Raw genomic sequence first — 13,670 nt, 5'->3', positions numbered from 1 at the left:
GCTTCAATACAAGGGACACAAGATGGATTATTTAAAATTTTGAAGTATCTTTTCTACTCTCAGACATCTCAAAACCTGGACAATAAACACCCAAACTATGTGTATGGCTCGATACCACAAGGCAGAAAGCAAGATTTTCAGTTTTTGCTTTTTACTAACCCTTTAAAAACATACTGCGTCTGTATTGTAAGGAAGTAATATGCAGAAGTGTGCAATTGTTCAGTAATAGTGCAACTTGTGGACTGAAAACCCTTCCTGTTTGGTTTATCTCTGGTCAACTAGTTTATCATCTCATCAGTTATCACATGAATATATCTGATAAATATGCTTCCATGCAGGTACTAACTGATGTTTGTGCACTATCTTGACTAGACAAGACCTAAACAATAATTCACCACTGCATTTTAACCGTTTGAAACATGGAACGACATCATTTTCTTGTGCTGCGTGCAGGTGCCTTTTAGCAAATATAAGTAGTGGGGGAAAAGGCAATGATCAACTTAGTAAGAAATGTCCCATAAATTGCAAAACAATAATAGATTTATAAAGTTATTTTTAAAAAAAACTAGAAAAAAGCTTGCGAAATCTATTTTTGTAATTATTTATTATTTCATTTTGGATTAATGTAAGAATTAGAATTTTTAAGTTGTCTTTCCAGGTCATTTCCCTGTTTTTTGTTTTGTTTGTTTTTTTAAAATTTTCTTAATTTCTCTCTTTTTGCTAATGTCCTTGTTTTTAATTTCCTGCTAATTATTTGGGTCATTTCTTCTTTGGTTGCTCATTGCCTTTTTCTTTCTTAATTCTAAAAGAAATCAAGCCAATTTGTTCAAGTTTCAAAGGGTTAAGTGAGAAAAACCCATCCTCTGTGCCAAACATTTGTCTTATTACAAACCAAATCGACACGTTGTAATGGGTACACATCTTTATTACACGGTATTCACAAAAACAAACTTCTCAGTTCGTTTCTTTTTCCCACTGGCATATAGATTATTCCAGAGCATAAAGTATAGTCTAATACCAAATGTTATTCAGTCTAATACCAAATGCTATTCAGAGTCCAGATAGAAAACAACCCCATATCAAATCACAAATATGCATAAATAATAACCTTAAATGATCAAATATATTTGAGTGATTGGTTTGTTTATCAACCAATGTTTAAGCCTGATGAACTTAAAGGAGCAGTGTGCAGGATTTAGTGGCATCTGGCGGCGAGGTCACAGATTGAAGCTGAGTACCCATCGTTTTCCAAACCTACAGCGGCCTCAGGTGGCGTTTGGCTCGTCTGCTCTGTGCTACTGTAGAAACATGGTGGTGCAACACGGCAGACTCTCCCTATGTACAAATAAACGGCTCATTCTATGCCAATAAAAACACAATGCTTAGTCTGAAGAGATGAACGTTATGAATGTTATATTCAATTCCTGCCAGTAGATCCCCCCTAAATCCCACACACACACTGCACCTTTAAGCATTACTCACTGACAGAAAAGAATCCAGTATTCTTGCTTGGAATGTTCAAATCTTCACTTGTGTTATTGTATCCACTCCCCCACGGTCTTTAATCCAAAGAAAACAAGCTTAACTTCAGTTGGACTGGTTATAAAAACAAAGGAAATATTTCCTCCATTAGAAAAAGATGCAATGAATGAAAGACAAGACAGAATATGAAAAGGTAAAATTTGTTTGTTCTAGAAAAAAAATTGTTCCCTCATCTGTCTGAACAACTAAAAGTGCTCACGACTCTATTTTAATGACCAATACTGAGGGGTTAAAGAAGATACTGAAGAAGTAACAAACATATGTACATTCTCATTCACAGGAATCATGTTTTTACAGATGAAACAGCGATTACAGAGAAACACAAGCATGGGTGTTTTGATCATAACATGGTGCACTTACTTAAAAATGGTTTTAAAAAAAAACAAAAAACTCCCTATGTTTCACTTTAAGTTTCATGTTGCCCTTAAAAAAAAAAAAAAAAAAAGGAATCTCCCTTAATGTAACTCATGAGTCAGCAAAACAAAAAAAGAATTGTAGGGCTTTGGCACATTAAAACAAAATCCCTGGGATAGAAAACTAGCCAAGCCAAAAATTTTGGCTTTTGTGGTCACGTTAAATACAAAAATCACAGAAATACAGTTCATCATGATATGTGTAACATTGGTTCTGCACAAATAGGGGTAAGAAAACAATTTCATACAATACTAAAAAGGATATGACCCCAAAAAAAAGGTGCAACATCCTATGGGTATAAAAAATAAGCCCTCAAGCCGGGCGCCTCAGGGGTTTCTTTCTGCAGAACATGCCTCCTTCAGATACTCTCTCTTCCTCAGCTCTCTCCATCTAATAATCTGTCCCGTCCTCGTGGTACACCTCTTCTTCCTGGTAACCTTGGTAACCCTCGTCTTGGTAATCTGGGAGGTAGTCGCGGATGACGCCCGCCCCGTTCTGATTATCTGTACCCTCTGCAGCTGTAGGACAGTACTTGGCGTCACAGATCTGCCGCCCCAGGCCGAAGTTCTGGCCACTCTGGTTGGCTCCGTCTTTGTAGCCCATCTGTAGGGACATGGTGCTGTTGTCACACTTGTCTGTGCCTGTCTTGAAGTCGTAAATGGCACGCCTTGTCCCTGGAGCCGTCATGCCAGCCTGTGGTAGACAGGGGACAGTTAAAATAAGAATCACAACAACATTTATGTTAAAAAAAAAGTTAGACCGAATCACTGTGACGCCACTCTATCAATCAATCACTTCAGTTTAGACAACAATGGACAATTGATTTGAATTGTGGAGACATAAAATTGCCAAACTTGTTTATTTCTGTTGTCATGTTCAGCCCTGACTGTACCGTTTAAAGACATACGGTTAAACACTGTGGTCCGATCTATGTAGCATCTCTGCTGTGCTTATTTTATTCACTGAGTTGCTTTGCTGGTGTTTTACAACACAGAAGCTGAGCAACAAACTTTTAGCCACCCCTAAAAGTATCTATTTAAGCGTGCCCTGTATTTGCATACTAACTGATGGAGGCAGCAGTAAACCAGTGACTCCAGTGTTCTACTAAGTAAAATTACTGTTTTCTCAATAGAGTCTGGTGGCTTTGAGGTAATGGCTTCAGCTCCCCATCAGAAGTCGGGTTCTGATGGCAAGATGACGTGGTGAAAATACTAATATACCGTTCACTTAAACTTTTTTTTAAGTAGGACTTTTTTGTAGGTGGCTAAAAAAAAAAAACCCCACTTGAGGCAGCGTTCGCTCATTTTATGTACGTGATATGAGGGTTTTCTACCCTAAGCTATTGTAAACAAATGTGATTCGGTCTGTATAACTTATTTTTCTTGTGTAAACTGAATCAATGATTGTTCACGATTTACTTCAAGGTAGGAAAACCCCTGCGTCACTGAGCAAACTCTTCTTCAGTTGGTTAGGTATTAGCCACTGAAAAAAAAGGTCCACCCAGAAAACTCAATCAGTTTAAGCGTACGCAATGCTAAAAAAAACAAAACATTTACGCTACAAATATATTCCTGACACGTTTAGTGAAGCATAATCTGCATAGACAGCCGTTTAAAATCACACATAAAGTTGTTTTATTTTATTAACTGTGTGAGCGTCAGATTCCCCTCACTCACTACAGTCACTGAGAAATAAAAATCAGTGTATCGATAAATACAAACACTGATTTCTTCCTATGGTGCTCGCATCAAACTATTTGGCTCAGTAAATGACTGCTGTCAGTCAGCCTGGCGAAGACAGTTAGGCTGGCCCATAGATTCATAATGGGCTGGACTCCATGGCTGTGATAGTAAGACTATCACATTGCACAACAAAATTTGATGTCCACTACATAAAAAAATTCTCCAGGTGTGAGACATGGAAGTTAAGGTATGCGTGACACCTTTTTCCCGTCGAGTGACACACTTAAGTGTCATGCACCCAGCCATAAATCAGAGCTTAGTGAGAAAGATAAAGCGGTAAAATTGTTCCAATTATAACATATGCGTAAACTGATAAATCAGCTCTACTCGTACAGAAGTTAAGCAATGTAGTGCTGTGGACAGGGGCCACTGTAAAATGTATTTTAAGCCACCTTAAAAAAAAAATCTAAGACACTGGCAAAGCAACACAGTGAATCAAATAGGCAAAGCAGAATCCAGGAGTTTTCGGCTTCCTACAAGACTAAACATGACTCTAGATTACAGCAGTGGAAGGGCAGAGAGTAAGTGATGCCCCGAGGCTTATTTCCACTGGAATCCTATAATTATGATTTCATGAGAAGTTGGAAATATGTTGCAGTACCTGGCTTGCCCCCTTGTTGGTTCCCATTTGCAGGCTGATTGTTGTCTGGTCCAGGGGGGTCTCCTTGACATTGGGGTCATATAAGTGCCTCCTGGTGCCATATGCTGTCATACCGGCCTGACTGGCACACTTGTTGGTCCCCATCTGAAGACAGAAGCACCACAATAAATGGCTGTTTTGCAAAACAAAAGCTGCTGCACTTTTATGATAACAGGCAGCAGTGAAATGTTGCACAACATCGACAGGAATGGAAGGGTTGTTTATGTAACCGTGACACTGGGCAAACATATACTTCACACTCAGCTGTGACTAACACTCAAGTGAAGTTGTAAACAGTAAGTTGTATGGTTAGCTTTTTTCTCACTGTGCAAGTAGCCTTCATATCTACCCCACATATTTCATGGCGCCGGAAACAAAAACAAAACAGAGAGGCTTGAGAGGCAGTGAGAACAATGAGCAGCATTAATACTGAGGTATGCTATGCCTGACATGAGATCATGACAAAGTCCAGTTTCGCAATAGTTTCGACACACGCTGCAGTGAGCTCAGCTTCCCAAGCAGGTCAAGTGTCTCAAGATCAAATTAAGAACCTGACTTTTATGGAGTGACATTTCTCAGTCATGTCAAATACCCCTTTTTCCTTTACTGACAATCTGGGAATATTTTGTCTGCTCACATTTGATTATTTCATCACCACAGCCTTGAGTATCACTGTTCCAACGGTCATGTGACATGCTGACTGTAAATACAGGGCGATTGTCAAGAGCATTAAGCTTATCACAGATAAGAGTTAAAAAAAACAGAACTGCCGCTGAGTCTTCGCATTTTAAACCCTGCTGCTCACACAGGAATCAAAAAACAAACAAAACAAAAAACAAACTGTACCTGTAGGCCGATGACGGCCTGTCCAGCCTTCAGCTTCTCATCATCAAACATCCTCTCATGCCTGGCAGCGTACTTCACCCCAATGTCCACCCGTGACTGGCAGCCCTTGGTCTTGGCCTGAGAGGAAACAAAGCATAGATGGTTGTCAATGTAGAAATACTAACATCCAATCATTCGTAATTATAATAATAATAATTTAACTTTCTATGACAGAGCTGGAAGGAAACCATCACTCCCACAACAAGTGGCTGATTTTCAAGTCTCACCATGCTAGCGAGCGCAAGCAGCGTTGTCTGGACTTGCGTCATGTTGCCATTCTCAAACAGGTCATTGGCTTCAAAGATGTCATGAGGCTTCAGGCCATATGATGTGATGGCACTGATGAAGTTCGTCAGGTTCTCCAGCTGAAACCACACCAATTAAAAACAAGGTCAACAATGTGTGTGCAGGATTTAGAATGACGGAGGTGTGTATTAATAGGAAGCAGTCCTGTACAGGGTGTACACAGCCATAGCAAACTTATATTTAACACTTTAAAGATAATTTTTAACCAAATTTATGACTGATTTTTGGATAAATCTGCATTTATTCAAGTATAGTTATTAGAGTGAGTGGGTTAATCTACATTTTGCCAACAGCCAAGTGCAGTATGAAGTAAAAAGACAGTGTAATATGTTTAGTGGTAGGTTTAAAGATTTGTAACATCAAGCAGAAGAGCTTGATTCAGTTTGACAGGAAATCAAAAGATGGATAAATGAAATTAGATAAACTGTTTGTGGCAGTTAAGTTCTTAGAAACTCAAATTCAATGCAATTAAACGACTCATAAGGCCTCATATTTATAAAATTGAGTTAAGACTTCATAAGGCACCACAGACACCCTGTTGTCGCTGTAACAACAGTTTGTGTTTGCAACGCTAAGCCGGTCTTTACTATCTCTACCCGTGTTTACTGTGACTGGCTGCACCTTAGGAAAGAAACCAGTTTCAGGAGCGGCTCTAAGCTCGTCAGTAAAAGCAAAAGAAGTTGCCACTGCCAGCATAACAAGTATCACCATGACCGAGCATGGTTCAGTGTGCTGACATCCCAACTGGTAGAAAACACTCGAAGCACAAGACGACAGCACAAGATGATATTTGTTCACTATGTACAGAAGCAAGTCTCAACCTGTGTGTGATGTCATCACCAGTGTCAGTAAAATGAACCGCTGCAACTAGGCAATAATTATATTATGTAATACAAAACAAGAAACCTGAGATTTTGGCTTAAAAATACTTCAACGGTCAGTTTAGCTGTTTGGCTTCTAAAGATTTCTCATCTAGGGTTGGGTCAAAGATTGAAAATTGTCCTCCCTCAATGTTGAACAGGTGATTCCGACTCTGAGGTTCTAACAAAGGACACTTATTGTGCTGCACCCTCACTTGGTTAAAAAGCATGTGTCATCATCTAACTCACCTGATGCCAGTTCTGCGCTGATTTGTTGACCTTTTTCACAGAGTTTGGAGCAAGTTTGTTGATAAGACTGTGAAGGGAAAAAAAAGAAAAAATATAATTAAGTTTTCAAACCACTGTGCGTAATAAAATGGATGATCAGGGCTTTCATGGTGCAGCAGGGTAATGGACAATATGTGATCTCTGCTTACGCGCACAGGATGACTCCATTCTTCAGGCCTTTCTGGAAGTCGGGGCCGATACTAGCGCCAGTGATGTCTTCGATCCAGATCCTCAGCTCCTCCTCTTTCTGTAGGTCATACTTCTGTGCAATCTGGTTGGGCAGAAAGGTCATAGGTCACATTTGTTCAATAATAGCCCTGCTTGGTTGCTGCAAAAATGTTGGTATTGTACCTTTTAATGACAGTTAGGGACATGTCCTGCCATGTTTGTAGCTACAAAAGTGGGTGATTTTTAACAATAGTTTGGGTCATGTCCAGCTGTGTTTGTAAAGACAAATGCAGGTGTTTTCTAACATATCTGGCTGTTTTTGTAGCGACAAAAGCGGGTGTTTTTTAACGATAGTTTGGGACATGTCCTGCCGTGTTTGTAGCTAAAAAAGCGGGTGATTTTTAGCAATCGTTTCGGTCATGTCCAGCCGTGTTTTTAGCAACAAAAGCGGGTGTTTTTAATAATAGTACGAGCCATGTCCAGTCGTTCTAGTAGCGGCAAAAGCTGGTGTTTCTTAATCAATGGTTCAGGGCATAACTATCCACTCTTGTATCGACAAAAGACGATGTTTTTTTAATTGAAAGTTCAGGTCATGTCTATCCGTTCTTGTAGCGACAAAAGTGGGTGTTTTCTAATGATAGTTCCTAACATGTCCAGCCATTAAAGCTGGTGTTTTTTAATCAATAGATCAGGGCATGTCTATCCGTTCTTGTAGCAACAAAAGCGGGTGTTTTTTAATCAACAGTTCGGATTATGTCCAGCTGTTTTTGTGGAGACAACAGCAGGTATCTTTGATGATAGTTCAGGACCTGTCCCGCCATGTCTGTAGTGGCAAGAGTGGGTGTTTTTTAACAATAGTTTGGGTCATGTCCAGCTGTTTTTGTGGTGACAAAACTGGGTATTTTTAAGTCAAAGCATATTTTCCTGACCCTACCAAAGTGTTTTTCATGTCTAAACCTAACCAGAGTTGTCACAATATAAAACTGAAGTTTTAATCTGCTGCACATGAAACCTACTAATGTAACATATCTGTGGTTTTCAGAAACGTACATTGCCAACATTTATTCTGGCAGTCGGATTGAATAGCCAGTAGGTGATTTGTTAGAGTTTGTCACAGACCTCTTCTTTGTTACCAGAAGAAAAAAAATGATCTTCCTGTCCCGAGTGACCTCCCACTTGCACACTCCCCACTTTAAGAATTTCATAAAAGATACCGGTAATTAAGCTGCAACCAAAACATGTTATTTTTCCACAAGTTTATTATGACTGCACGAGATCAAGTTTCATGGTCACCCCTGAATTTCCCTTTGCCTCAGTGTAGCATGCTACGTCTACAGAGGGGACTTTTGTCTTCTACATTCCTCATAAATAAAAGGTGACACCGATGACCCGACACACACACACACACACACACACACACACACACACACACACACAAGGATATCCTGTTTGCTAAACAGCTCAATTCTGCACTGAAACACAGGAAGGCAGTGGCTAAAAGTGGGAGGGAGGGGAGCGTTTTAAAGGGCTTAACATGGCACAAAGATTGACTTTCTTGTGAAGGGCGTCACTGTCGAGGTGTTACTTTGATTTACAAGCTCTTTTTTTGACTGACGACAGAGGCGTGAGAGACATGCTACACCAGCTCAGAAAGAGGCCATTCAGGAAGTGCATTATGGTCACGTAAACAACAGTTTTAAGTCCGGTGTGAGACAAACTGGAAAGCAGAAATGAAAGAAAAAGGAAAAAATGAGTGACTAAATGTGAAACAGGTATAGATTTCTTCTCCTCCAGTAAAGGATAAGGTGTTGACTGAGCTCTGTGCAAACCCACAAGCAGCCAACAATCCCTCTCTGTCCCGAGGGCAATGAGACGCCGAACCGCAGAGTTCAACCTACCATATACATAGAAGCTAGCCGCACTCAGCTCACAGCTGGTTGTACTCTTAAGGAATGTCTGTCTTCTAATTACATTTCCTTCATACGGTTATCCCCATATTAAAAAAAACACTCGCCATTTTAATTGCCCGCAAAGAATCCTACAGATGTAATTTGCAGAGACAAGCTGAACGCAAGGAATTTACCCCACAGCGGTTGGATAAAAGAGCTGAATGAAGCAGCGAGGGAGCTGAGTGCTGTGTGCCGGTCCAATGAATGAACACAGACCGCTGCTCACTGCAGCTGGTCAACTTTAAATTCACTGTTCAAACTCATGATTTTCTACATCTATAAAGCAAAAGTTAAAAGGGGGTTATGGACGGGTGTTAAGCCTTAGATTCCTCACATTTCATGGAGGAGGCTATGTCACCACTGGCAGGAAATACCATTCAAGCCAGCATTTCTTTACCCCCCTCCGCTTCAAGGACATCGCTGTTAACAGACAGAGGAAATCTAAATGTTTTCTTTACGTCCGGCACATGTTGTTCTGTAGAGATTTGAGGAGGGCATGACCGTTTATTTTCTACACAAGGGCACAGTCAAGGACTGCAGATTAAAAAAAATAAATCAGCTGAAAGCAAGTTAAAGAATAGTTGGAAGAGGCACCACTACGGGACCCCATATTAAACAGCATGGCCAGTTGTTCCCTCGCCAAAAGTTAGTCTAAATTTGGAGCGCAATTAAGCCCTGTTCCTGACAAGCTATGCCAACATAGCCAATACCAATGAATGCCTTAAGTCGTTGTCTAGTTTCAAAAGATACCACTACCTTCACGGTACATTAAAAACTGGACAAGCCACAGCCTCTGACAGACAGTGAAGTCCCCCACCAATTATTTTCGCTAGGGGAGGCCCTGGCCACCCTGATACAGTTGTTGGCCCGACCACTGCCCCCCTAAAGCGAAAACTGGAGGCCAACACTGCTGTCTTCAAGAGGCTGTGGCTTGTCCAGCTTCTAATATAACATGAAGGTAGGGGTATTATTTGAAACTAGACAACCTCAGGCATCCATTCAAGGTTCCGACACATTTTCATGGAAAAATTTCTGAACTTTTCAATGACTTTAACATGAAATTTCCATCCGCCTTTCACAATGTATAAGCACACGGACAGAACTGAATAGTCCACTGTACTCCAAATGTTAGTTATTGTATCATAATTATTGTGTAAAGTAAACACGTGACACGTCGATGCATATTACAGCTACAGAAAATAAATTTGCCGTCATGTTGCATTACATTATCTAAACACAGCAAAATTCCATGATTTTTCCAAACTCTCAAAAGGATTTTACTCAAACCACGACTTCTCAAGGCCTGAAAATTAAGATTCAAAATTCCATGACCTTCCCCAGGTTTTTCCATGACCATGGGAACCCTGTCCATTACTACCACGTTGGCATAGCTTGTCGAGAAGGGGGCTAACCCTGCATTCATGCAGTGTCAAGTTGGAAAGTTGGCAAAAATTTTGGCACACCAGTTACTGAGCCGACGTCACATATGTAGAAACATGACGGCCGAAAGTAAATGCTTGGTTGATGATGATAAACTTTATTTACTCATATACTGCATGTCGATGTTTTGCTGATATGCAATTTGTAACATGGTATTAGGTTGTAACCATTAGTTACTGTCAATGTAGAGTGACCTATGTTAGTTAAAAAGTTGTTTATTAGCATTTGTCTGGTAAAGGAATATTTTAGTAGTATTATGGGATGTACTGGTGGAGCACCAAGTTTAAGTTAATGCTATATTTAGAATATTTTCACTGTGCTACCTTAATATCAGACAGTGATTTCCAACTGAAAAACAAAGCCCTTGTATCACTTTCTTCAAAGCCAGACTCCATTGAGAAAAACACTGATTTAACAATGTTGAACACAAGAGCTGCTGGGCTACTAGACTCGACAAACACTTAAATTTTTCCAAGTTATTTTGCCGTTTAAACTATTTACTTTGAACTCAAAGTTACACAATAACATAAAAAAAAAAAAAAAAAACTGATTGAAGCAGCAGCTTGAACAGCTCATGTTCAGTGATCTAAAATTACTGATTTTCTAAATGGAGTTTGGTGCCTTTAAGAAGAGCCTAGATGGGGAACTGAAGCTGTTGGCGGCTTCCCTGTCTGACGGAAAGGTAAGTGAAAATAGTGCTGATACTCTCAATATAGCATTTTTATTTTTATTTTTTTTAGTTGGGACTTTTTTCAGGTGGCTAAAATGTGTTTCGTTGCGGACCCCCATCCACAGAAGTACATTGCTTCGCTTCCGCTTCGGACTGCAGCCTGTTTCTCCAAACTGGTGGCGTGCCGGCTGACATCTACTGTTTGGAATAGACTCACTATGGATAAGTATCACATACAACCCTACTTCAAAAAAATCTGAACTGTCTCTTTAATATGCACAACAGATTAGTAATATTAAGTGTGAAATACGAAACCAACATATAAGTGTGTGATTCCTTAACTCTCCATTGACATGAATTCCGTTACGGCTTTTGATTTTTCCAGTGGGCCCATCTGGGCGCCCCCATGAAAGATTTCTGGGGGTAGATTTCCACTGCTGGTAGGTATGAGCAAAACCTTTATGTGTATTTTAGAAAAGCTGCAGCTTATACTGTATTTCCCTCTTAGTAGAAAAGGGGAACAAAGCACAGAAGTAGTAATGGTCAAGATGAAACTAGTAATAACGCAATGAACAGTAATGCACAGTGACAGCACATTTTAAAAGGAAAATCCCATCCTCACACACACACACACACACACACACACACACACACAGATTATCAGTGTGAGACACAGTAAAAACGTGGTCAAGTAATCTCCAGCATCAGCATGGTATTTTAAGTGGATCCGGGTGTGCAGGCAGGTCAAAATAAACAAGGTGCTTTCCTCATCAAGGCCACACTCACAAAGTTACACATTACCGCAGACAGAGAGGGGTCACTTTGGAGACATGTTTGTTTTGTGGGACTTCAGTCTGCACAGGGACTGATCCTGCAGGGTGAAAACTAAAATAAAGAAAGACCCAAAGACAGAAAGAAAGACACCTCCCTGCACTGACAGGTCATGATTTGAGCGAGGGCAACTTTTATTAAGAGAAGCAGCACGACATCTAACTTACCACAAGGGGGGAAGGAGAGACTATTCACGCTGCGTAAAAGACGCAATAAAAAGACGCATAGAGAAGGGGGATAGTGAGGATGTATGACATCCAGTCCCAGGACTAATAGATGAATTACATTATCTGCTAATGCGGGTCACAACGCCGGTCAACAGGCTGCACGGGGGAATAGAAAATTCTGGAAACGGGGATAACGAATTTGCCACAACGACACACTTCTTTGCCAAGAGGGACAACGCCCATAGGCTGTATTTAACTTTGTGTTCTACACCGGGGGAAAAGCAATAATCTGCTTTTCAACATACACAAATAAAATATGAATATATACTTTGCAAAAAGATTCAAACTCAACGAAAGTTTTTGGAAAGTTATAAAGTCTGTTTATAATTAAAAAAAAAAAAAATCACTTTTAAATCTCTTCACGTCGTTTTTTTGTTCACCTGAATACCTGACCAGAGCACGCGTATCAAAATGGAGGCCAGGTGACTCCGATGCTCGCGGGATGCACAATGAGAGGAAGATGATGAGGAGTTAAAGTTCTGTACAACTTTATGTGATGTGATTAAATAAATATATATGTACACCCACCTTGTTTTTGACTTCCGCTGATAATCCGTAGGCAGGTCCCTTGTTGAAAGTAGCCATTGTCAAAGAGTTGAGAAGTTTCTATCTGGGCTGGGAAATAAAAGACGGCTCGTCGAGGACACAGTGCGCTAAATAATTTTCGACTTTCTCTTCCAATGAAACTTCGGAGTGAAATAAATACTTCCTTTCTCTTTTACAGCCGCCAATTAGAGCGCTCCCACGGTTTCTGCCAAAGAGTGTCGACTCAAGAGTCAAGATAGTTCATTGCTGATGCTTCACTGCAGGGGCGCGGAAACTTATACACGCAGCTCACTGGCGTGTTTGTGGGAGGATCCCTAATGAATTTCATTTGTATCATCATGCTATGTTTCTGCCAATAGCCCATAAATCCTGCATGCTGTATTTGAGCTATTGACATGTACACTCACTGACCACTTTATTAGGTATACCATGATAGTACCATGTTGGACCCCTTTTGTCTTCAGAACTGCCTTTAACTTGGTGTCACAGATTCAACAAGGTGCTGGAAACACTCAGAGATTTTGGTCCATATTGACATGATAGCATCACACAGTTGTTGCAGATTTGTGAAGTGCACATCCATGATGTGAATCTCCTGTTCCACCACATCCCAAAGGTGCTTTATTGGATTGAGATCTGCTGTCATGTTCAAGAAACCAGTTTGAGATGATTTGAGCTTTGTGACATGATGCGTTACCCTGCTGGAAGTAGCCATCAGAAGATGGGTACACTGTGGTCATAAAGGGATGGACACGGTCAGCAACAATACTCAGGTAGGCTGTGGAGTTTAAATGATGCATGTACTAGGGCTTGTCATAATAGTGTGCACTGGGACCTGTTGTAACTTCCTTAGCCACTGGCCAGAGGCGTTACGCTTTTGGATTGTCTGTCCCATTCTTGTAAATATGATATCTCAGGAATGCCTTGAAGGAAAAAAAAATCAGATTTGTCACAAACATCCACTTGGACTTGACAATGAACTCATTAGATCTTGGTGATAATCGGTCAAAGGTCAAGATCACTGTAACCTCTTCTCTCTCATTCTTGTGAACGCATTATCTCAACACCTTTTTACAAACTTGGCACTAATGTTCACTTGGACTCAATGATTAACTAATTTGATTTTGTTGATCAAAGGTCGTGGTTAACGTGACCTTGTATC

At 40.3% G+C, this 13,670-nt stretch overlaps 1 protein-coding gene across 1 annotated transcript; it reads right to left on the bottom strand.

The window, feature by feature from the left end:
* Positions 1-904: 904 nt before the first annotated feature.
* On the bottom strand, positions 905-12,670 carry cnn2 (calponin 2). Its single transcript, XM_050032659.1, has 7 exons — positions 12,491-12,670; positions 6,827-6,948; positions 6,639-6,705; positions 5,451-5,588; positions 5,185-5,301; positions 4,300-4,443; positions 905-2,649 (listed from the first exon to the last, which is right to left on the bottom strand). The coding sequence occupies exons 1-7, from the start codon at positions 12,545-12,547 to the stop codon at positions 2,347-2,349; spliced, it is 948 nt and encodes a 315-aa protein (XP_049888616.1). The 5' UTR covers positions 12,548-12,670; the 3' UTR covers positions 905-2,346.
* Positions 12,671-13,670: the final 1,000 nt, after the last annotated feature.

Source organism: Epinephelus moara, chromosome 21 (assembly GCF_006386435.1).
Source record: "Epinephelus moara isolate mb chromosome 21, YSFRI_EMoa_1.0, whole genome shotgun sequence".
Taxonomy (NCBI): Eukaryota; Metazoa; Chordata; class Actinopteri; order Perciformes; family Serranidae; genus Epinephelus; species Epinephelus moara.
This window is presented reverse-complemented; position numbering and strand designations above follow the sequence as displayed.

Excerpts from the sequence above, each read along its gene's own strand:
- cnn2 (XM_050032659.1), bottom strand. The coding sequence starts at position 12,547 with ATGGCTACTTTCAACAAGGGACCTGCCTACGGATTATCAGCGGAAGTC. Across the intron at positions 6,706-6,826 it reads AATGGAGTCATCCTGTGCGC|TCTTATCAACAAACTTGCTC; the intron begins GTAAGCAGAGAT and ends TTCCCTTCACAG. Across the intron at positions 5,589-6,638 it reads CAGCGCAGAACTGGCATCAG|CTGGAGAACCTGACGAACTT; the intron begins GTGAGTTAGATG and ends GTGTGGTTTCAG.